We start from the raw sequence: 24,181 nt of genomic DNA on the forward strand, positions 1-24,181 counted from the left end.
TTACCAGAGGGGCCTATCATTCAGCCTACAGTAGCAGCCAATGTGTGGTGTTCAATGTAGGCTGACATTCCATGAGACTTTTGAAAAAAACACGCAGGGCATAACATTAACCTGTTTATCCACTTGTCCTTCAGACAAGGAGGTGACTGAAAATATTGTTTGATGCAAGAAACCATTTTACAAAATAAAATGCATTGTTATTCCCATACCATTATTACAGAGCTTAGAGGGAACATTGCTCCTAATACACTTCAATAGCTTCAAAACACTGATCTGATAAGCATTCTCCTGAGCTGTCCATCTAGATATGTAGGATGCAACATCCTAGAGTTTCAGATAGAAATATCATATGTAGAACAGTCATGCTGCACTGTCATGTAGAATAGGGAATGTCAGTCATTTATATCAGCAACGTTCACAACATTGCTCCCTTCTGAACTGGATCCAGTAGTATGTCAGATTTACTGATGTCATCGTTATGCGACCCACAGGGCAGAGGAAACCTGAACCATGAGAAGGAGGAGTTTGCCCATGACCACGCCCACATCAAGACCCTGGAGGAGGTGGTGCACACCATCAAGCCCACTGCCATCATCGGTCAGTCCCCATGATCACCTACTGGCTCAGCTGTACTCACCTGTGTTCAGCTGTACTCACCTGTGTATCTAGGGCTCACCTGGGTTATGTACTAGGGTTATGTACTAAATAAGAAAACATTTTGAGTGCCACCTTTGTCTCAGAAAATGTCCCCCTATTTCGTGCCCACAGAACACGTCCCTGGTTTCTTTTGACCTTACTTGTTTTGTAGATGGTATTTTATTAGGATCCCCATTAGCTGTTGCAAAAGCAGCAGCTCCTCTTCCTGGGGTCCACACAGAACATGACACATAATACAGAACAGTAATAGACAAGAACAGCTCAAGGACAAAACTACATAGAATTTTTTGTAAAGGCACACGTAGCCTACATATCAATACATACACACAAACTATCTAGGTCAAATAGGGGAGAGGCGTTGTGTCGTGAGTTGTTGCTTTATCTGTTTTTTGAAACCAGGTTTACTGTTAGTTTGAGCAATATGAGATGGAGGGGAGTTCCATGCAATAATGGCTCTATATGATACTGTACGTTTTCTTGAATTTGTTCTGGATTTGGGGACTGTGAAAAGACCCCTGGTGGCATGTCTAGTGGGTTAAGTGTGTATGTCAGAGCTGTGTGAAAGTTGACTATGCAAATATTTGGAATTTTCAACACATTGTCTATTTTTAAAAAGAAGTGATGCAGTCAGTCTCTCCTCAACTCTTAGCCAAGAGAGACTGGCATGCATAGCATTACACAACATGTTCTTCATAATGCCACTAAGCTCAGAATCTGAATTGAAATGGACAGATAATCAACATTGCAGAGCATCTCAGGAACATATGTATGTTTTGTTCTCATTTTTATTTAACCTTTATTTAACTAGTCAAGTCAGTTAAGAACAAATTCTTATTTACAATGACGGCCTACCAAAAGGCTTCCTGCGGGGACGGGGGCTAGGATAAAAAAAAAAGCATATAATATATATATATATATATATATATATATATATAGGTCTCTCTTTATGTAGTGTTGTGTTGTCTCTCTTGTCTATATATATATATAGGAAAAAACACACATCACGACAAGAGAGACAACACAACACTACATAAAGAGAGACCTAAGACAACAACATAGCAAGGCAGTAACACATGACAACACAGCATGATAGCAACACAACATAACAACATGGTGGCAGCACAAAACATGGTACAAACATTATTGGGCACAGACAACAGCACAAAGGGCAAGAAGGTAGAGACAATAATACATCACACAAAGCAGCCACAACTGTCAGTAAGAGTCTATTTGATTGAGTCTGAATGAAGAGATTGAGATAAAACTGTCCAGTTTGAGTGTTTGTTGCAGCTCGTTCCAGTCGCTAGCTGCAGCAAACTGAAAAGAGGAGCAACCCAGGGATGTGTGTGCTTTGGGGACCTTTAACAGAATGTGACTGGCAGAATGGGTGTTGTATGTGGAGGATAAGGGCTGCAGTAGATATCCCAGATAGGGGGGAGTGAGGCCTGATTATCTGTCCGTTTATAAATAAGCATCAACCAGTGGGTCTTGCAACGGGTATATAGAGATATAGACCAGTTTACAGAGGAGTATAGAGTGCAGTGATGTGTCCTATAAGGAGCATTGGTGGCAAATCTGATGGCCGAATGGTAAAGAACATTACTCGTAATCAGTACTCTTTTCCTGTGTGCAGGAGTGGCAGCCATTGCAGGGGCGTTTACTGAAAACATTATCAAGGACATGGCGTCCTTCAACGAGAGGCCCATCATCTTTGCCCTGAGCAACCCCACCAGCAAGGCAGAGTGCACCGCCGAGCAGTGCTACCAACTCACCGAGGTACTGTAACTCTGAACTCTGACCCTAACCTAGAGAATGGAGATTCGCTCTCTGTTCCCTTGTTTGAGTGCCGCTGAATGTACGCTTACTAAATATTCTTGTTGTCATAGAAATAGAATGACCTGAAATAGAGTGATTGCTCTCTCATGCTCTTTCTCTCTCTCTCTCTCTCTCTCTCTCTCTCTCTCTCTCTCTCTCTCTCTCTCTCATGCTCTCTCTCTCTCACTCTCTCCCTCTCTCCCAGGGGCGGGGCATCTTTGCGAGTGGCAGCCCTTTTAGTAAAGTGACCCTGGCTGATGGGCGCTCCTTCATCCCTGGCCAGGGGAACAACGCCTACGTGTTCCCTGGCGTGGCGCTTGGCGTCATCGCCTGCGGGGTGCGCCAAATCTCTGACGACATCTTCCTCACCACAGCTGAGGTAACTGTTTCTTTTATTTTGACATTTTCAACAAAAGACAAACTTTTGTAAAACATTTCAACGAAAGACAAATAAAGATCCCTAACTGCTGAGGTAAAGGGGAAGAGACTTGATCAAGAGAAATACACACACACACACACAGTCACACACACACGTTTTTTTCAAGTTATTTTAATGTCACATCTCAATTTCTATTATCTTCTCTTTCTGTCACCCATAATCCCCTTTCCCCTCCTCATTTATTCACTTATTTTTTTCATTTCCTGTTTCTCGCTCTCTGTCTCTCTCTCTCTCTTACTCAGGCGATAGCTGACATGGTAACAGAGGAGCACCTAGCCGAAGGGAGACTCTATCCTCCCCTCAACAGCATCAGAGAGGTGTCCTTTAAGATCGCTGTTAAGGTTGGAGACTGACACCTCCCCACAAACCATTATCAATACCAGCATTACATTACCAGTTCCCACCTCCCCGCCGATTTGTTACTGCAGAGAAAGACACTTTCTGCATATCAATACATCAGCACTCTAACTCATTTCCCTTTCTCTCTACACTAATCTCTCTACCAATCTCTCTACCAATCTCTCTACCAATCTCTCTACCAATCTCTACCAATCTCTCTACCAATCTCTCTACCAATCTCTCTACCAATCTCTCTACCAATCTCTACACCAATCTCTCTACTAATCTCTCTACCAATCTCTCTACCAATCTCTACCAATCTCTACACCAATCTCTCTACTAATCTCTCTACTAATCTCTCTACCAATCTCTCTACCAATCTCTACCAATCTCTAACCAATCTCTCTACCAATCTCTCTACCAATTTCTCTACCAATCTCTCTACCAATCTCTCTACCAATCTCTACACCAATCTCTAACCAATTTCTCTAACCAATCTCTACCAATCTCTCTACCAATCTCTCAGGTTGTGGACTATGCGTACAGACACAACATCGCCTCCCTGTACCCAGAGCCCAAGGACAAGGAGGCGTTTGTGCTCTCCCACGTCTACAGCCCAGACTACGACTCCTTCATCCAGGACACCTACAACTGGCCCCAGGACGCCATGAAAGTCCAGAACGTGTGAACTCCATCTCCCATCAGCCACCTCTATCTCTGTTGTTCGATTGTGCTCAGTACAGCAGAAGGGAGCCACATATCAGAAAACGCGCCGCTGCCTCTTCTCTCCAGCACTCGCATATTTTCACCAATCATCACTCAACACCTTCTGAAGTTAGGTCATCAATACGAGACACTCCTTTGCCCCTAGACACTCCCCAGTGCCCATAGAAATGTACATTGTAGTTGGAGATGACCAATGCTTAGCCAGCACAGAGATCCTTTGAGGGGTATTTTTGAAGGTTCATTATTTTGAAGCCTCCTTTGTCTTTTGTAATTTTTTTGTTTGTCATATCGACAACAGTGTATCCATACAGTCATACTGCCAGGTTATAGTGCCACATCATTTCATGTATAAATTGAGGCAACCCTCAAACTGTTCTATACATTCTATTTCTATGTTCCTTTATTCTAATCTGGAGACAGACTATTGACATCACCACAACACCATGTTATTCTATCTGTGTCCTGTGTCACCAAGGCCCTAATAACACACTCTATTGAGCTTTCTAGGCCTGGTCCAGTCTGTGTGGTCTAGCTTCAGTAACTAACAGGCTAAACTCTAAAATAAATTCCATAGAAGTATTACAAAAGGCTAGGCCTCTCAGACATCTATTGTAGGGTGCATCTCAGGAGTCTTACCTGGCTTTCTTCCCTTGACTCCTTTACTTCATCTTTACGGCATCTGCAAAAGTGGACATTTGAAATCAAATTCCCATTAGGCATTCACTATATCGCCTTCACCTGTCCATTGTTTTTGAATCAGTCAGGATGAAAGGAGATGTGGGACGAGGACCCCAGTTTTAGACTATTAAGATGGGCCCCTTGTCTGGACATAAACGCACAAACCCTGATAGTGCCTGCCTTTGTTTGACCTTCTGACCTCACAATGTTATATCCTGCAGAGTCTTGTCTTTGGTTGGAGGATTCTATCAGATATTAGTAAGGAATGATATGTACAAGCCAGTTCACACTGTTCAGTACCACCTCATTGATTTTCAAGCGTAACTCCATTATATTATTAAGTGGCATCTTGCTCCCTGTTGTCACTGCATACTTTAGGCTACACTCCTGCCAAAGCCTGGGTTAGGACAGGGCTAGATAGACAATCTATGGAATTCAAGCATTGTACGGTAACACAAGCATGCATATGAAATGGCTTGATTATCTTGTTGCATGGCAGTGATTGGTTAGATTGCTTGGCAGCAGGATGCATCATGGGACTGTCTTTTTTACCCAGGTTGCACTGGGTGTAACCCACTTGCTGATAATGGCCATGGCACCACGGATGCCGCAAATACCAAAAAATATAAGGTTATAAGGGATATTTTATAAAAAAATATATATAAATTAGGACTTTTAATTTATTTTCAAAAACACTGCCTGTTCATCTTATATTTTTCCTCTAAACTTTGTCACTGATCGCCTGTTGATACGCGAGTGTCAGTAGAGTTTTAACAAGATGCATAGCTACATGGTTTTAGCCCCAATGTCACTACCAGTAGGAACTGACTTCAGGTCTGTGAGGTGCCGAAAGTTTATGTACAGAGGAATCTTTGGCAAGCACGGTGATTAGATATATGATTGCCTCTTTAAGTATGTTTTTTATGTAATGGAGGGGTTGCTTATTTGAGTGTTGTTTTGTATAAAGCTTTGCCTGTTTCGGTTTAGGTGTTTTTGCCAAAGGTAATAACAGAAATAGGGTGAATCTTATCTTTCCTTTTCCCCCAGAGAATATAATGCTCTGCTTAGGAGTGATGCACTACGAAATGAATTATATTTCAGTTTTTTAAGGAAAGACTAAATGTTTTTGAAGGGAATAAAATTCACTTTTAAGTGAATATTGTAAACAAAACTACTGAGTGTTTTATTGATGATTAACAATACGTGTGTGTGTGTGTGTGTGTGTGTGTGTCACGTGTGTGTGTTGTGATGAAAGGGGATAGGAAGCAGTTGATGTCTACTAGTGATGTGCGGGTTAACTCATAACCCGCAGGCTTAGGGTCATGAAATATTGTGGATGAAGGGTAGGTGGTGGGTGGTAGGCAGTTTGAGTAGAGAGAAAACAATACCTTATATCCAATCCATAAATATATCATTTTTGTGCAATTTACTGAACAAAAATATAAAGGTGTTGGGGTAGGTTCCTTGTTCCTTGTCAATCATTGGCTTATTGCTGAAATCAGCAATCAGACAATATCTTCTTTAAGTAAATCAATCAAACCTTTATTAATGCAATTGCAGACAGAAGTTGACAACGGAAACACAGCACGCATGTTTCAGAGTAAGAATAAAAAAGGTAAAAGTTGCTTTAATATGCTTGCAGTCAACCCATAGTGATGTAACTGCCTACGTCAACACCTACTCATGACACCAAGCCCATGCATATACAGTTATACAAACTTGCAGGAGAAAACAATAGTCCAGTGTTTTCTAAGGGCTCAGCAGTAATTTTCCATTCCCGTGTGGCTTACAGTGGTATGTTTGACTTGTCTCTTATCTATTTACTCCTCTGCAGGGGTCTGTGTCTATGTACTCCCCTGCAGGGGTCTGTGTCTATGTACTCCTCTGCAGGGGTCTGTGTCTATGTATCTCTTTTAGCCTTGAGGCGCTTTCTCACAGACACCCTGTTTTGACCGCTATGGCTCACACATCTGCTCAGACCGTTTCTATAAGAGGCAGAGACCAGAAAAGAACTGTGGAACAGTATTAAACCTTATAGTGCATATATTGCTAATCTGTGGTCCAGGACCCTATACATGTAGTAGGGGAGGGTCTTATAGCTCTTCCCCTTCTATTAATACAACATAAGCATAATCAATTATTATACTACATCAATCATTTGGTGCAGCCCCTAACATGACCCCAAGGTGACCCCCATCAAAGACAACATGTAAAGTGTTGGTCCCATGTTTCATTAGCTGAAATAAAGGATCCCTGAAATGTTCCATACGTACAAAAAGCTTATTTCTCTACATTTTTTGTGCACACGTTTGTTTACATCCCTTATAGTGAGCATTTCACCTTTGCCAAGATAATCTATCCACCTGACAGGTGTGGCATGTCAAGAAGCTGATTAAACAGCATGATCATTACACAGGTGCACCTTGTGCTGTGGACAAAAGTTTTGAGGGAGCGTGCAATTGGCATGCTGACTTCAGGAATGATTTGGTCATAGAACCCCTTGCCACCACGATTAGATCACATGACCAAATTAAATGAATTATAATTAAGCAATAAGGCATGAGGGGGTGTGGTATATGGCCAATATACCACGGCTAAGGGCTGTTCTTAGTCACGACGCAATGTGGAGTGCCTGGATGCAGCCCTTAGCCGTGGTATATTGGCCATATACCACAAACCCCCGAGGTGCCTTATTGCTATTATAAACTGGTTACCAACGTAGTTAGAGCAGTAACAACAAATGTTTTGTCTGATATACCACGGCTTTCAGCCAATCAGCAATCAGGGCTCGAACCACACAGTTTATAATTGGAAAGAATACCATGATATATCATTATATGTGGGATGATTACCAACGTAGTTAGCCAGCTAGCCAGCTGTATTCGTTCGTTCGCACCGTTTTCCAAACGGCGTCAACATCACAACACCACAGCCACTGCTAGCTAGCCAACTTTACCAACTAGCGGTACTGTAGAAACTAAATACATTACAACGGAATGATTTGATTAGTGTAACGTTAGTTAGCTACATAGTTGTCTTTGTATCAAAGATAAAGGTAAACGCAGCCACTGCTAGCTAGCCAACTCTACCAGCTACCAGCTAGCAGTACTGTATCATTTTTAGTCAATGAGATTTTTGCAACATAAGCTTTCGAGTTGTGTAGTCCACTTGTGTAGCTAGCAGGACTGACTTTGTGTTAGCTAGCCAACGTTTAATTACTTCTGCGTTGTGAAAGGAACTAGACACGGACACGAATGATCCACTGGTAGTTTGTTGTAACCAAGTATTGGTGCTAACCGTGTGTTATTGGATGCTAGCATGCTAGTTAGCTACGGCGTCATAAGACACGGTGCACTGGGTGGGTTTCACGGAAGAATACTGTACCAAGTTATCTAGCTGAATAAACTAAGTTTGAGCCTATTCCTGGAAACATTGAACCACTGTAGTTTACATCAATTATAATTTCTAAGTGGAAGTTGGAATAGTTATATTTCAGTGTTTCAGCGAATGGTTAGTGAGGGAGGCCCTGCTCTCTCGCTTCCCCAGTTGTTTAGTTAATTTTCTTTCCAATCTCCTTTGCATTAGCGTAGCCTCTCCTGTAGCCTGTCAACTATGTGTCTGTCTATCCCTGTTCTCTCCTCTCTGCACAGGCCACACAATCGCTTCACACCGCATGGCCGCTGCCACTCTAACCAGGTGGTCCCAGCGCGCACGACCCACGTGGAGTTCCAGATCTCCGGCAGCCTCTGGAACTGCCGGTCTGCAGCCAACAAGGCAGAGTTCATCTCAGCCTATGCTACCCTCCAGTCCCTCGACTTCTTGGCGCTGGCGGAAACATGGATTACCACAGAAAACACTGCTACTCCTACTGCTCTCTCCTCGTCTGACCACGTGTTCTCGCATACCCCGAGAGCATCTGGTCAGCGGGGTGGCGGGACTGGAATCCTCATCTCTCCCAAGTGGACATTCTCCCTTTCTCCCCTGACCCATCTGTCTATCTCCTCCTTTGAATTACATGCTGTCACAATCACTAGCCCATTCAAGCTTAACATCCTTATCATTTATCGCCCTCCAGGTTCCCTTGGAGAGTTCATCAATGAGCTTGACGCCTTGATAAGTTCCTTTCCTGAGGATGGCTCACCCCTCACAATTCTGGGTGACTTTAACCTCCCTAAGTCTACCTTTGACTCATTTCTCTCTGCCTCCTTCTTTCCACTCCTCTCCTCTTTTGGCCTCACCCTCTCACCTTCCCCCCCTACTCACAAGGCAGGCAATACGCTTGACCTCATCTTTACTAGATGCTGTTCTTCTACCAATCTCACTGCAACTCCCCTCCAAGTCTCCGACCACTACCTTGTATCCTTTTCCCTCTCGCTCTCCTCCAACACTACTCACTCTGCCCCTACTCAGATGGTATTGCGCCGTCGCAACCTTCGCTCTCTCTCTCCTGCTACTCTCTCCTCTTCCATCCTATCATCTCTTCCCTCTGCTCAATCCTTCTCCAACCAATCTCCTGATTCTGCCTCCTCAACCCTCCTCTCCTCCCTTTCTGCATTCTTTGACTCTCTATGTCCCCTATCCTCCCGGCCGGCTCGGTCCTTCCCTCCTGCTCTGTGGCTTGACGACTCATTGCGAGCTCACAGAACAGGGCTCCGGGCAGCCGAGTGGAAATGGAGGAAAGCTAGCCTCCCTGCGGACCTGGCATCTTTTCACTCCCTCCTCTCCACATTTTCTTCCCCTGTTTCTGCTGCTAAAGCCACTTTCTACCACTCTAAATTCCAAGCATCTGCCTCTAACCCTAGGAAGCTCTTTGCCACCTTCTCCTCCTTCCTGAATCCTCCTCCCCCCCTCCTCCCTCTCTGCGGACGACTTTGTCAACCATTTTGAAAAGAAGGTTGACGACATCCGATCCTCGTTTGTTAAGTCAAACGACACTGCTGGTCCTGCTCACATTGCCTTACCCTATGCTTTGACCTCTTTCTCCCCTCTCTCTCCAGATGAAATCTTGCGACTTGTGACGGCCAGCCGCCCAACAACCTGCCCGCTTGACCCTATCCCCTCCTCTCTTCTCCAGACCATTTCTGGAGACCTTCTCCCTTACCTTACCTCACCTCGCTCATCAACTCATCCTTGACCGCTGGCTATGTCCCTTCCGTCTTCGAGAGTTGCACCCCTTCTCAAAAAACCTACACTCGATCCCTCCGATGTCAACAACTACAGACCAGTATCCCTTCTTTCTTTCCTCTCCAAAACTCTTGATCGTGCCGTCCTTGGCCAGCTCTCTTGCTATCTCTCTCAGAATGACCTTCTTGATCCAAATCAGTCAGGTTTCAAGACTGGTCATTCAACTGAGACTGCTCTTCTCTGTGTCACGGAGGCTCTCCGCACTGCTAAAGCTAACTCTCTCTCCTCTGCTCTCATCCTTCTAGACCTATCTGCTGCCTTTGATACTGTAAACCATCAGATCCTCCTCTCCACCCTCTCCGAGTTGGGCATCTCCGATGCGGCTCACTCTTGGATTGCGTCCTACCTGACAGGTCGCTCCTACCAGGTGGCATGGCGAGAATCCGTCTCCGCACCATGTGCTCTCACCACTGGTGTCCCCCAGGGCTCAGTTCTAGGCCCTCTCCTATTCTCGCTATACACCAAGTCACTTGGCTCTGTCATATCCTCACATGGTCTCTCCTATCATTGCTACGCAGATGACACACAATTAATCTTCTCCTTTCCCCCTTCTGATAACCAGGTGGCGAATCGCATCTCTGCATGTCTGGCAGACATATCAGTGTGGATGACGGATCACCACCTCAAGCTGAACCTCGGCAACACGGAGCTGCTCTTCCTCCCGGGGAAGGACTGCCCGTTCCATGATCTCGCCATCACGGTTGACAACTCCATTGTGTCCTCCTCCCAGAGTGCTAAGAGCCTTGGCGTGACCCTGGACAACACCCTGTCGTTCTCCGCTAACATCAAGGCGGTGACCCGATCCTGTAGGTTCATGCTCTACAACATTCGCAGAGTACAACCCTGCCTCACACAGGAAGCGGCGCAGGTCCTAATCCAGGCACTTGTCATCTCCCGTCTGGATTACTGCAACTCGCTGTTGGCGGGGCTCCCTGCCAGTGCCATCAAACCCCTACAACTCATCCAGAACGCCGCAGCCTGTCTGGTGTTCAACCTTCCCAAGTTCTCTCATGTCACCCCGCTCCTCCGCACACTCCACTGGCTTCCAGTTGAAGCTCGCATCTGCTACAAGACCATGGTGCTTGCCTACGGAGCTGTGAGGGGAACGGCACCTCCATACCTTCAGGCTCTGATCAGTCCCTACACCAAAAGAAGGGCACTGCGTTCATCCACCTCTGGCCTGCTCGCCTCCCTACCTCTGCGGAAACACGGTTCCCGCTCAGCCCAGTCAAAACTGTTTGCTGCTCTGGCACCCCAATGGTGGAACAAGCTCCCTCACGATGCCAGGACAGCGGAGTCAATCACCACCTTCCGGAGACACCTGAAACCCCACCTCTTTAAGGAATACCTCAGATAGGATTAAGTAATCCTTCTAACCCCCCCCCCCACAAAAAATATATAGATGTACTATTGTAAAGTGGTTGCTCCACTGGATATCATAAGGTGAATGCACCAATTTGTAAGTCGCTCTGGATAAGAGCGTCTGCTAAATGACGTAAATGTAAATGTAAATGTAATGCTGTCTTGCTCAATATCCAAGACTCCTCATACTCAATTCCAGTCCTCCTGTCATTGCTTGAAGAGTTTGGTAAACTATCTGGTTATAAAGTTAATTGGTCCAAGACAGAGATTATGCCTGTATCTATCTTTAACCCCAAGCCTTAACAAGACCAACTCAAATGGAAATGATCCTTGACGAATATTAAGTACTTAGGATTTTTCATACCTTGTACTGTACATGATTTGTATAAATTGATCAACATTCCAGTAATTGAAAAGGTTACCAATGACTTGAAAATAATGGACTTCCTTCCTATTTCTCTTCTGGGCAGAATTCATGTAATCAAAATGTCAATATTACCCCATTTTTTTTATTTGTGTCAGAATCTTCCAATTTCACAACGAATCACTCAAAATGAGTTTGCAGATCCTGTATCCTCCATATAAGGCTGGTGGTCTGAATTTACCTAACCTAAAACTTTACTCTTATTGGGCAGCCCAACTTGCCCAAGTGAAGCAATGTTTTTCTCCCTTATTAAGTTATTGAGCTCCATTTTTATGGAATGGTCTGCCTACCCATGTGAGAGATGCAGACTCGGTCTCAACCTTTATTGAAGACTCATCTCTTCAGTAGGTCCTATGATTGAGTGTAGTCTGGCCCAGGAGTGTGAAGGAGAACGGAAAGGCACTGGAGCAACGAACCGCCCTTGCTGTCTCTGCCTGGCCGGTTCCCCACTGTGATTCTCTGCCTCTAACCCTATTACAGGGGCTGAGTCACTGGCTTACTGGTGATCTTCCATGCCGTCCCTAGGAGGGGTGCGTCACTTGAGTGGGTTGAGTCACTGACGTGGTCTTCCTGTCTGGGTTGGTGCCCCCCCCCCCCCCTTGGGTTGTGCCGTGGCGGAGATCTTTGTGGGCTATACTCGGCCTTGTCTCAGGATGGTAAGTTGGTGGTTGAAGATATCCCTCTAGTGGTGTGGGGGCTGTGCTTTGGCAAAGTGGGTGGGGTTATATCCTGCCTGTTTGGCCCTGTCCGGGGGTATCATCGGATGGGGCCACAGTGTCTCCTGACCACTCCTGTCTCAGCCTCCACTATTTATGCTGCAGTAGTTTATGTGTCGGGGGGCTAGGGCCAGTCTGTTATATCTGGAGTATTTCTCCTGTCTTATCCGGTGTCCTGTGGGAATTTAAGTATGCTTTCTCTAATTCTTTCTTTCTTTCTTTCTCTCTCTCTCTCTCTCTCGGAGGACCTGAGCCCGAGGACCATGCCTCAGGACTACCTGGCATGATGACTCCTTGCTATCCCCAGTCCACCTGGCCGTGCTGCTGCTCCAGTTTCAACTGTTCTGCATGCGGCTATGGAACCCTGACCTGTTCGCCGGACGTGCTACCTGTCCCAGACCTGCTGTTTTCAACTCTCTAGAGACAGCAGGAGCGGTAGAGATACTCTCAATGATCGGCTATGAAAAGCCAACTGACATTACTCCTGAGGTGCTGACCTGTTGCACCCTCGACAACTACTGTGATTATTATTATTTGACCATGCTGGTCATTTATGAACCTTTGAACATCTTGGCCATGTTCTGTTATAATCTCCACCGGCACAGCCAGAAGAGGACTGGCCACCCCTCATAGCCTCGTTCCTCTCTAGGTTTCTTCCAGCACTTTGAGATATCAGTTGATGTAAGAAGGGCTATATAAATACATTTGATTTTATTGTATTGGGCAAAGGCTAGAACCCTTTGACATTTTACTATATGAGTTGAAATACCTGGCCTAAAGAAGATTCCGAACAACCCTGTCATTTTATGGAAAACAACTAATAAATTACTGGGTTACAATGCATCTCTCTCCCCCTTTGCTCCCATATGGAGAAAACCCTGCTTTTTCAATCCTGTTTTAATGATGATACATTTAAATCCTGGCACAACATGGGTATAAAGGAAAATTGCTAATTGTTCATGTAAATTGTTGTTAGATCATATGCCAGTAGACACAGATGTTACTGGATTGAAATGGGAAGATGTACAAGTTAAAAATAAGCAGAGAAGAATGGTCTTATGTATGTTTGGAAGCACAGAAATGTTCCTACAACCTCAGACACAAACTCTCTCAGTTTTAAACCATTCACAGTGTTTACTATACAGCAGAACTACTTCACAAAATGAAGGCTGAAATATCTTTCCTTTGTTGGCGCTGTAAGAGGCAAAAGGGTACTTTTTATCATGTTTTGGACATGCAATCTTATTTCAATATTTTGGGAATCAGTAATCAACACAATTTCAGAATGTTTACAGATTTCTATCCTTCATGCCTAGCCTGTGTCTGTTTTGGACTAGTAAATTAGATCAACGGAACAAGAATCAGAAAAAATAAATTGATCTCTCTTTGCTCGCGGCAAAGAAATGCATAACATTATTCTGAAAATCAGATAGTCCCCCTACTTTAACACACTGGATAAATGACATATCTAGCTACTTTGCTTTAGACACGATTTTCTATAACATCAAAGGCAGACCACATGAAATCATGGCAATAAGAGTGAATCAAAAATAGAGACATGTTTATTAATCAATAAAATAATGTTGATGGTTTTGTTTGATTGTATGCATTGCTGTACCTTTTTTTGGTACTGTACATGTCAGTACAATGTGTATGCAACACATGGGTGGGGGGGTGAAAAACGTGTATTATTTATTTTATTGTATTGTGCATTGTGATGAAATTGGATTTACACATGCTAATAAATAGCCATCTACCAATAGGTGCCCTTCTTTGTGAAGCATTGGAAATCCTCCCTGGTCTTTGTGGTGGAATCTGTGTTTGAAATTCACTGTTCGACTGAGGCACCTTAAAGATAATTGTATGTGTGGGGTACAGAGATGAGGTAGTCATAAAAAAATCATGTTAATCACTATTATTGCACAGAGTGAGTCCACGCAACTTATTATGTGACTTGTTAAGCACATATTTACCCTAACTAATTGCCATAACAAAGGGGTTGAATACCTATTGTTCCAAGACGTTTCAGCTTTCCGTTTTTTATACATTTTAATACAAATGTCTAAAAACATAATTCCACTTTAACATTATGGGTTATTGTGTGTAGGCCAGTAACACAAAATCTCAATTTAATACATTTGAAATTCAGGCTGTAAAACAACAAAATGTGGAAAAAGTCAAGGGGTGTAAATACTTTCTGAAGGCACTGTATGTACATCACTTAGGCTGTTTACACAGACAGCCCAATTCAGATTTTTTGCCACTAATTGGTCTTTTGACTAATTAGGTCAGATCTTTGCCATATAATTGGGCAAAAGATCAGAATGTGGCTGTCTGTGTTAACACAGAATAGAGTTTTTCCTAATCGGGTCACGTGAGCAGGTATGGTTGGGGGCAGGATCTCAAGTTCTTCTGTGAGGCAGATTCTACTGACTTTGGCCGGCTGGATGGTCTGGCGGGTGTTGGGACGCCAGTAATTCTGTGTATTTGTGGCACAAAAGTGGAGGAGTTATAATGCATTATGAAATACGGTACAACAGTGACTGCACAATATAGATTAGCAAAGCCTTTTACTAAAGTACACTGAACAAAAATATAAACGCAACATGCAACAATTTCAAAGATTTTACTGAGTTACAGTTCATATAAGGAAATAAGTCAATTTAAATAAATTCATTAGGCCCTAATGTATGGATTTCAAGACTGAGAATACAGATATGCATCTGTTGGTCACAGATACCTAAAAAAAAAAAAAAGGTAGGGTTCAGAAAACCAGTCAGTATCTGGTGTGACCACCATGTGCCTCATGCTGCGCAACACATCTCCTTCGCATAGAGTTGATCAGGCTGTTGATTGTGGCCTGTGGAATGTTGTCCCACTCCTCTTCAAGGGCTGAGCGAAGTTGCTGGATCTTGGTCGGAACTGGAACACTCAGTCGTACACGTCGATCCAGAGCATCCCAAACATTCGCAATGGGTGACATGCCTGGTGAGTAGGAAGGCCATGGAAGAACTGGGACATTTTCACCTTCGAGGAATACAAATCCTTGTGATATGGGGCTGTGCATTATCATGCTAAAACATGACGTGATGGCGGTGGATGAATGGCACGACAATGGGTCATAGGATCTTGTCACGGTATCTTTGCAATCAAATTGCCATCGATAAAATGCAATTGTATTCGTTGTCCGTAGCTTATGCCTGCCCATACCATAACCCCACCACCACCATACGGCACTCTGTTCACAACGTTGATATCAGCAAACTGCTCACCCACATGACGCCATACACTGCCCTGTACAGTTGAAACCGGGATTCATTCAAGAAGGGCATACTTTTCCAGCGTGCATGTGGCCATCAAAGGTGAGGATTTGCCCACTGAAGTCGCTTACGACGCCGAACTGCAGTCAGGTCAAGACCCTGGTGAGGACGACGAGCACGCAGATGAGCTTCCCTGAGACGGTTTCTGACAGTTTGTGCAGAAATTCTTTGGTTGTGCAAACCCAGTTTCATCAGCTGTCTGAGTGGCTGGTCTCAGATAATCCTGCAGGTGTAGAAGCCAGATGAGGAGGTCCTGGGCTGGCGTGGTTACATGTGGTCTGCGCTTGTGAGGCCGGTTGGACGTACTGTCAAATTCTCTAAAACAACTTTGGAGGCGGCTTATGGTAGAGAAATTAACGTAACATTCTCTGGCAACAGCTCTGGTGGACATTCCTGCAGTCAGCATGCCAGTTGCACGCTCCCTCAACTTGAGACGTGTGGCATTGTGTTGTGTTACAAAACTACACATTTTAGAGTGGCCTTTTATTGTCCCCAGCACAAGGTGCACCTGGGTTATGATCATGGTGTTTAATCAGCTTATTGATATGCCACACCTGTCAGGTGGGTGGATTATCTTGACGAAGGAGAAAGGCTCACTAACAGATATGTAAACAAACGTGTGCACAAAATTTGATAGAAATAAGCTTTTTGTGCATATTTCTGGGATCTTTTATTTCAGCTGATGAAACATGGGACCAACACTTTACATGTTGCGTTTATATTTTTGTTCAGTATACAGTACCAGTCTAAAGTTTGGACACACCTACTCATTATTTTTACAAAGTTGTTAAAAGCTGTAATCAAGGCAAAGGGTGACTACTTTGAATACACACTTTTAACACATTTTTGCTTACTACATGATTCCATATGTGTTATTTCATAGTTTTGATCTCTTCACTATTATTCTACAATGTAGAAAATAGTCAAAATAAAGAAACCGTTGAATGAGTTCAATTTTTGACTGGTACTGAATATAATACCAAAACAAATACTGTTTCTACAAAGTTGTTCTGCAAAAAATCAATCGTTTCAGCAACTGGTTGAAACCATTTAATAATCCTGATTGCGGTCCCTACCGGCTTGCTCAACTCTCCTGTGCTGTCTCTGTCTAGACTGGGGCTGGAGCTGAGGCTGGGGGGTCTCCCATCTCCTCTGCCCCCCTCCCATGTTCTCCTGTGGGGTTGCTAGGTAACAGGAGGGCCTGTTCTGCCTTGTGTCTCTGCAGGCTGGATATGCTGGTGGACACCAGAGATTTACTGGTGCCAAACACACACAGATGGACACAGATCAGGACATACAGTCACAACAGGACATTCCGGTCACAACTTGCAGACTTGTTTACGCTGCTGTGCGTTTTTGTTGCCGTTTTTACTTTGCTACCTGGCGGTTTTTACTTTTTCATTACCGTATATTTGTACTTTTTCCGTATATTTTTCCGTTTTTACTTTGCTACCTGACGGTTTTTACTTTTTCATTACCGTATATTTTTACTTTTTCCCTCACTCAACTTTTTTTTTTTTCATTCAACTTTCCTACCCCGGAGGTTTTATCTGGACATGGTTCGTCAGGACTTCAAACAGCCGAAGCTAAGTAACATTAACATGATGCCTTCTAATTGCAGTCGTTGTACTCATAATATACAGGAGAACGATCGCCTTACGGCAAGGATAGCTGTGCTGCAAGCCCAGCTTCAGACGCAATCGTTAGGCAAGGGTCATTTCAGTGTAGGAAAGGATGAAACAGCGTCTGTGCCACCAGTAAGTACAGATAGTAACGTTAGTATAAACCCCCTCGCACGGTCCCCGCAGCCGGACATCTTTCTCATGGCGTCTGGAGGGAAACGCTGTAGGAATGCTCAACCGGTGTCGCTTATTCAGCCGACAGAAACTTTCAACCGGTTCTCCCCGTTAAGCGAGTCGGAGTCGGAGGCCGAGACTTCTCTGGTCTCTGCTCCTCCCGCTGTGGGGTCTGAGACGCCGACGGCTCCCACCATTAGCTCTGACAAATTGAAAACCCTAGTCATTGGCGACTCCATTACCCGCAGTATTAGACTTAAAACTAATCATCCAGCGATCATACACTGTTTACCAGGGGGCAGGGCTACCGACGTTAAGGCTAATCTAAAGACGGTGCTGGCTAAAGCTAAAACTGGCGAGTGTAGAGAGTATAGAGATATTGTTATCCACGTCGGCACCAACGATGTTAGGATGAAACAGTCAGAGGTCACCAAGCGCAACATAGCTTCAGCGTGTAAATCAGCTAGAAAGATGTGTCGGCATCGATTAATTGTCTCTGGCCCCCTCCCAGTTAGGGGGAGTGATGAGCTCTACAGCAGAGTCTCACAACTCAATCGCTGGATGAAAACTGTTTTCTGCCCCTCCCAAAAGATAGAATTTGTAGATAACTGGCCCTCTTTCTGGGATTCACCCACAAACAGGACCAAGCCTGGCCTGCTGAGGAGTGACGGACTCCATCCTAGCTGGAGGGGTGCTCTCATCTTATCTACGAACATAGACAGGGCTCTAACTCCTCTAGCTCCACAATGAAATAGGGTGCAGGCCAGGCAACAGGCTGTTAGCCAGCCTGCCAGCTTAGTGGAGTCTGCCACTAGCACAGTTAGCGTAGTCAGCTCAGCTTTCCCCATTGAGACCGTGTCTGTGCCTCGATCTAGGTTGGGCAAAATTAAAAATGGCGGTGTTCGCTTCAGTAATCTTACTAGTATAAAGACCTCCTCCATTCCTGCCATTATTGAAAGAGATTGTGATACTTCACATCTCAAAATTGGGTTACTTAATGTTAGATCCCTCACTTCCAAGGCAGTTATAGTCAATGAACTAATCACTGATCATAATCTTGATGTGATTGGCCTGACTGAAACATGGCTTAAGCCTGATGAATTTACTGTGTTAAATGAGGCCTCACCCCCTGGTTACACTAGTGACCATACCCCCGTGCATCCGGCAAAGGCGGAGGTGTTGCTAACATTTACGATAGCAAATTTCAATTTACAAAAAAAAAAACAATGACGTTTTCGTCTTTTGAGCTTCTAGTCATGAAATCTATGCAGCCTACTCAATCACTTTTTATAGCTACTGTTTACAGGCCTCCTGGGCCATATGCAGTGTTCCTTACTGAGTTCCCTGAATTCCTATCGGATCTTGTAGTCATAGCAGATAATATTCTAATTTTTGGTGACTTTAACATTCACATGGAAAAGTCCACAGACCCACTCCAAAAGGCTTTCGGAGCCATCATCGACTCAGTGGGTTTTGTCCAACATGTCTCTGGACCTACTCACTGCCACAGTCATACTCTGGACCTAGTTTTGTCCCATGGAATAAATGTTGTGGATCTTAATGTTTTTCCTCATAATCCTGGATTATCGGACCACCATTTTATTGCGTTTACAATTGCAACAAATAATCTGCTCAGACCCCAACTAAGGAAGATTAAAAGTCGTGCTATAAATTCTCAGACAACCCAAAGATTCCTTGATGCCCTTCCAGACTCCCTCTGCCTACCCAAGGACGTCAGAGGACAAGAATCAGTTAACCATCTAACCGAGGAACTCAATTTAACCTTGCGCAATACCCTAGATGCAGTTGCACCCCTAAAAATTAAAAACATCTGTCATAAGAAACTAGCTCCCTGGTATACAGAAAATACACGAGCTCTGAAGCAAGCTTCCAGAAAATTGGAACGGAAATGGCGCCAACCTAAACTGGAAGTCTTCCGACTAGCTTGGAAAGACAGTACCGTGCAGTATCGAAGAGCCCTCACTGCTGCACGATCATCCTATTTTTCCAACTTAATTGAGGAAAATAAGAACAATCCGAAATTTCTTTTTGACACTGTCGCAAAGCTAACTAAAAAGCAGCATTCGCAAATGGAGGATGGCTTTCACTTCAGCAGTAATAAATGTATGCACTTCTTTGAGGAAAAGATCATGATCATTAGAAAGCAAATTACGGACTCCTCTTTAAATCTGGGTATTCCTCCAGGGCTCCATTGTCCTGAGTCTGCACAACTCTGCCAGGACCTAGGATCAAGGGAGATACTAAAGTGTTTTAGTACTATATCTCTTGACATAATGATGAAAATAATCATGGCCTCCAAACCCTCAAGCTGCATACTGGACCCTATTCCAACTAAACTACTGAAAGAGCTGATTCCTGTGCTTGGCCCTCCTATGTTGAACATAATAAACGGCTCTCTATCCACCGGATGTGTACCAAGCTCACTAAAAGTGGCAGTAATAAAGCCTCTCTTGAAAAAGCCGAATCTTGACCCAGAAATTATAAAAAACTATCGGCCTATATCGAATCTTCCATTCCTCTCAAAAATTTTAGAAAAAGTTGTTGCGCAGCAACTCACTGCCTTCCTGAAGACAAACAATGTATACGAAACGCTTCAGTCTGGTTTTAGACCCCATCATAGCACTGAGACTGCACTTGTGAAGGTGGTAAATGACCTTTTAATGACGTCAGACCGAGGCTCTGCATCTGTCCTCATGCTCCTAGATCTTAGTGCCGCTTTTGATACCATCGATCACCACATTCTTTTGGAGAGATTGGAAACCCAAATTGGTCTACATGGACAAGTTCTGGCCTGGTTTAGATCTTATCTGTCGGAAAGATATCAGTTTGTCTCTGTGAATGGTTCGTCCTCTGACAAATCAATTGTAAATTTCGGTGTTCCTCAAGGTTCCGTTCTAGGACCACTATTGTTTTCACTATATATTTTACCTCTTGGGGATGTCATTCGAAAACATAATGTTAAATTTCACTGCTATGCGGACGACACACAGCTGTACATTTCAATGAAACATGGTGAAGCCCCAAAATTGCCCTCGCTAGAAGCCTGTGTTTCAGACATAAGGAAGTGGATGGCTGCAAATTTTCTACTTTTAAACTCGGACAAAACAGAGATGCTTGTCCTAGGTCCCAAGAAACAAAGATATCTTCTGTTGAATCTGACAATTAATCTGGATGGTTGTACAGTCGTCTCAAATAAAACTGTGAAGGACCTCGGCGTTACTCTGGACCCTGATCTCTCTTTTGAAGAACATATCAAGACTGCTTCAAGGACAGCTTTTTTCCATCTACGTAACATTGCAAAAATCAGAAACTTTCTGTCCAAAAATGACGCAGAAAAATTAATCCATGCTTTTGTTACTTCTAGGCTCGACTACTGCAATGCTCTACTTTCCGGCTACCCGGATAAAGCACTAAACAAACTTCAGTTAGTGCTAAATACGGCTGCTAGAATCCTGACTAGAACCAAAAAATGTGATCATATTACTCCAGTGCTAGCCTCCCTACACTGGCTTCCTGTTAAGGCAAGGGCTGATTTCAAGGTTTTACTGCTAACCTACAAAGCATTACATGGGCTTGCTCCTACCTATCTTTCCGATTTGGTCCTGCCGTACATACCTACACGTACGCTACGGTCACAAGACGCAGGCCTCCTAATTGTCCCTAGAATTTCTAAGCAAACGGCTGGAGGTAGGGCTTTCTCCTATAGAGCTCCATTTTTATGGAATGGTCTGCCTACCCATGTGAGAGACGCAGACTCAGTCTCAACCTTTAAGTCTTTACTGAAGACTTATCTCTTCAGTAGGTCCTATGATTAAGTGTAGTCTGGCCCAGGAGTGTGAAGGTGAACGGAAAGGCTGGAGCAACGAACCGCCCTTGCTGTCTCTGCCTTGTCGGTTCCCCTCTTCCCACTGGGATTCTCTGCCTCTAACCCTTTTACAGGGGCTGAGTCACTGACTTACTGGTGTTCTTCCATGCCGTCCATGGGAGGGGTGCGTCACTTGAGTAGGTTGAGCCACTGACGTGGTCTTCCTGTCTGGGTTGGCGCCCCCCCTTGGGTTGTGCCGTGGCGGAGATCTTTGTGGGCTATACTCGGCCTTGTCTTCGGACGGTAAGTTGGTGGTTGTAGATATCCCTCTAGTGGTGTGGGGGCTGTGCTTTGGCAAAGTGGGTGGGGTTATATCCTGCCTGTTTGGCCCTGTCCGGGGGTATCATCGGATGGGGCCACAGTGTCTTCTGATCCCTCCTGTCTCAGCCTCCAGTATTTATGCTGCAGTAGTTTATGTGTCGGGGGGCTAGGGTCAGTCTGTTACATCTGGAGTATTCTCTTGTCTTATTCGGTGTCCTGTGTGAATGTAAATATGCTCTCTCTAATTCTCTCTTTCTTTCTTTCTTTCTCTCGGAGGACCTGAGCCCTAGGACCATGCCTCAGGACTACCTGGCATGATGACTCCTTGCTGTCCCCAGTCCACCTGGCAATGCTGCTGCTCCAGTTTCAACTGTTCTGCCTGCGGCTACGGAACCCTGACCTGTTCACCGGACGTGCTTGTTGCACCCTCGACAACTACTATGATTATTATTATTTGACCATGCTGGTCATTTACGAACATTTTAACATCTTGACCATGTTCTGTTATAATATCCACCCGGCACAGCCAGAAGAGGACTGGCCACCCCACATAGCCTGGTTCCTCTCTAGGTTTCTTCCTAGGTTTTTGGCCTTTCTCAGGAGTTTTTCCTAGGGAGTTTTTCCCAGCCACCGTGCTTCTTTCACATGCATTGCTTGCTGTTTGGGGTTTTAGGCTGGGTTTCTGTACAGCACTTTGAGATTTCAGCTGATGTACGAAGGGCTATATAAATAAATTTGATTTGATTTACAGTGAGGGAAAAAAGTATTTGATCCCTGCTGATTTTGTACATTTGCCCACTGACAAAGAAATGATCAGTCTATAATTTTAATTGTAGGTTTATTTGAACAGTGAGAGACAGAATAACAACCAAAAAATCCAGAAAAATGCATGTCATAAATGTTATAAAATGATTTGCATTTTAATGAGGGAAATAAGTATTTGACCCCTCTGCAAAACATGCCTTAATACTTGGTGGCAAAACCTTTTTTGGCAATCACAGAGGTCAGACGTTTGTTGTAGTTGGCCACCAGGTTTGCACACATCTCAGGAGGGATTTTGTCCCACTCCTCTTTCCAGATCTTCTCCAAGTTATTAAGGTTTCGAGGCTGACGTTTGGCAACTCGAACCTTCAGCGCCCTCCACAGATTTTCTATGGGATTAAGGTCTGGAGACTGGCTAGGCCACTCCAGGACCTTAATGTGCTTCTTCTTGAGCCACTCCTTTGTTGCCTTGGCCGTGTGTTTTGGGTTATTGTCATGCTGAAATACCCATCCATGACCCATTTTCACTGCCCTAGCTGAGGGAAGGAGGTTCTCACCCAAGATTTGACAGTACATGGCCCCGTCCATTGTCCCTTTGATGCGGTGAAGTTGTCCTGTCCCCTTAGCAGAAAAACACCTCCAAAGCATAATGTTTCCACCTCCATGTTTGACGGTGGGGATGGTGTTCTTGGGGTCATAGGCAGCATTCCTCCTCCTCCAAACACGGCGAGTTGAGTTGATGCCAAAGAGCTCCATTTTGGTCTCATCTGACCACAACACTTTCACCCAGTTGTCCTCTGAATCATTCAGATGTTCATTGGCAAACTTCAGACGGGCATGTATATGTGCTTTCTTGAGCACGGGGACCTTGCGGGCGCTGCAGGATTTCAGTCCTTCATGGCGTAGTGTGTTACCAATTGTTTTCTTGGTGACTATGGTCCCAGCTGCCTTGAGATCATTGACAAGATCCTACCGTGTAGTTCTGGGCTGATTCCTCACCATTCTCATGATCATTGCAACTCCACGAGGTGAGATCTTGCATGAAGCCCCAGGCCGAGGGAGATTGACAGTTCTTTTGTGTTTCTTCCATGTGCGAATAATCGCACCAACTGTTGTCACCTTCTCACCAAGCTGCTTGGCGATGGTCTTGTAGCCCATTCCAGCCTTGTGTAGGTCTACAATCTTGTCCCTGACATCCTTAGAGAGCTCTTTGGTCTTGGCCATGGTGGAGAGTTTGGAATCTGATTGATTGATTGCTTCTGTGGATAGGTGTCTTTTATACAGGTAACAAGCTGAGATTAGGAGCACTCCCTTTAAGAGTCCGTACTATGAGACACCTAAGACAGCGCTACAGGGAGACAGGACTGACAGCTGATTGCCCTCGCAGTGGTAGACCACGTGTAACAACACCTGGACAGGATCGGTACATCTGAACATCACACCTGCCGGACAGGTACAGGATGGCAACAACAACTGCCCGAGTTACACCAGGAATGCACAATCCCTCCATCAGTGCTCTGGGTCCCTGCTCATCTGCGTGAACGGCACTTAGGCATGCTGCAAGGGGGCATGAGGACTGCAGATGTGGCAATAGGCTGAGAGAGGCTGGACTGAGGGATTGTAGGCCTGTTGTAAGGCAGGTCCTCACCAGACATCCCCGGCAACAACGTCGCCTATGGGCACAAACCCACCGTCGCTGGACCAGACAGGACTGGCAAAAAGTGCTCTTCACTGACGAGTCGCGGTTTTGTCTCACCAGGGGTGATGGTCGGATTCACGCTTATCGTCGAAGGAATGAGCGTTACACCGAGGCCTG

The 24,181-nt window shown here is 44.7% G+C and overlaps 1 protein-coding gene across 1 annotated transcript in view; it reads left to right on the top strand.

Annotated features, from left to right (window-relative positions):
* LOC115161290 (NADP-dependent malic enzyme-like) overlaps nucleotides 1-5,825 on the top strand; it is a 29,637-nt gene extending 23,812 nt beyond the window's left edge. The window contains exons 11-15 of the mRNA XM_029712147.1: nucleotides 492-597; nucleotides 2,291-2,433; nucleotides 2,678-2,851; nucleotides 3,154-3,252; nucleotides 3,777-5,825. Coding sequence (XP_029568007.1) covers nucleotides 492-597; nucleotides 2,291-2,433; nucleotides 2,678-2,851; nucleotides 3,154-3,252; nucleotides 3,777-3,938 — 684 coding nt within the window. The 3' untranslated portion in view covers nucleotides 3,939-5,825. The remainder of the gene's footprint in view (nucleotides 1-491; nucleotides 598-2,290; nucleotides 2,434-2,677; nucleotides 2,852-3,153; nucleotides 3,253-3,776) is intronic.
* Nucleotides 5,826-24,181: the final 18,356 nt, after the last annotated feature.

The sequence above is a fragment of the Salmo trutta genome, chromosome 24, assembly GCF_901001165.1.
Source record: "Salmo trutta chromosome 24, fSalTru1.1, whole genome shotgun sequence".
In the NCBI taxonomy this organism is placed as follows: domain Eukaryota; kingdom Metazoa; phylum Chordata; class Actinopteri; order Salmoniformes; family Salmonidae; genus Salmo; species Salmo trutta.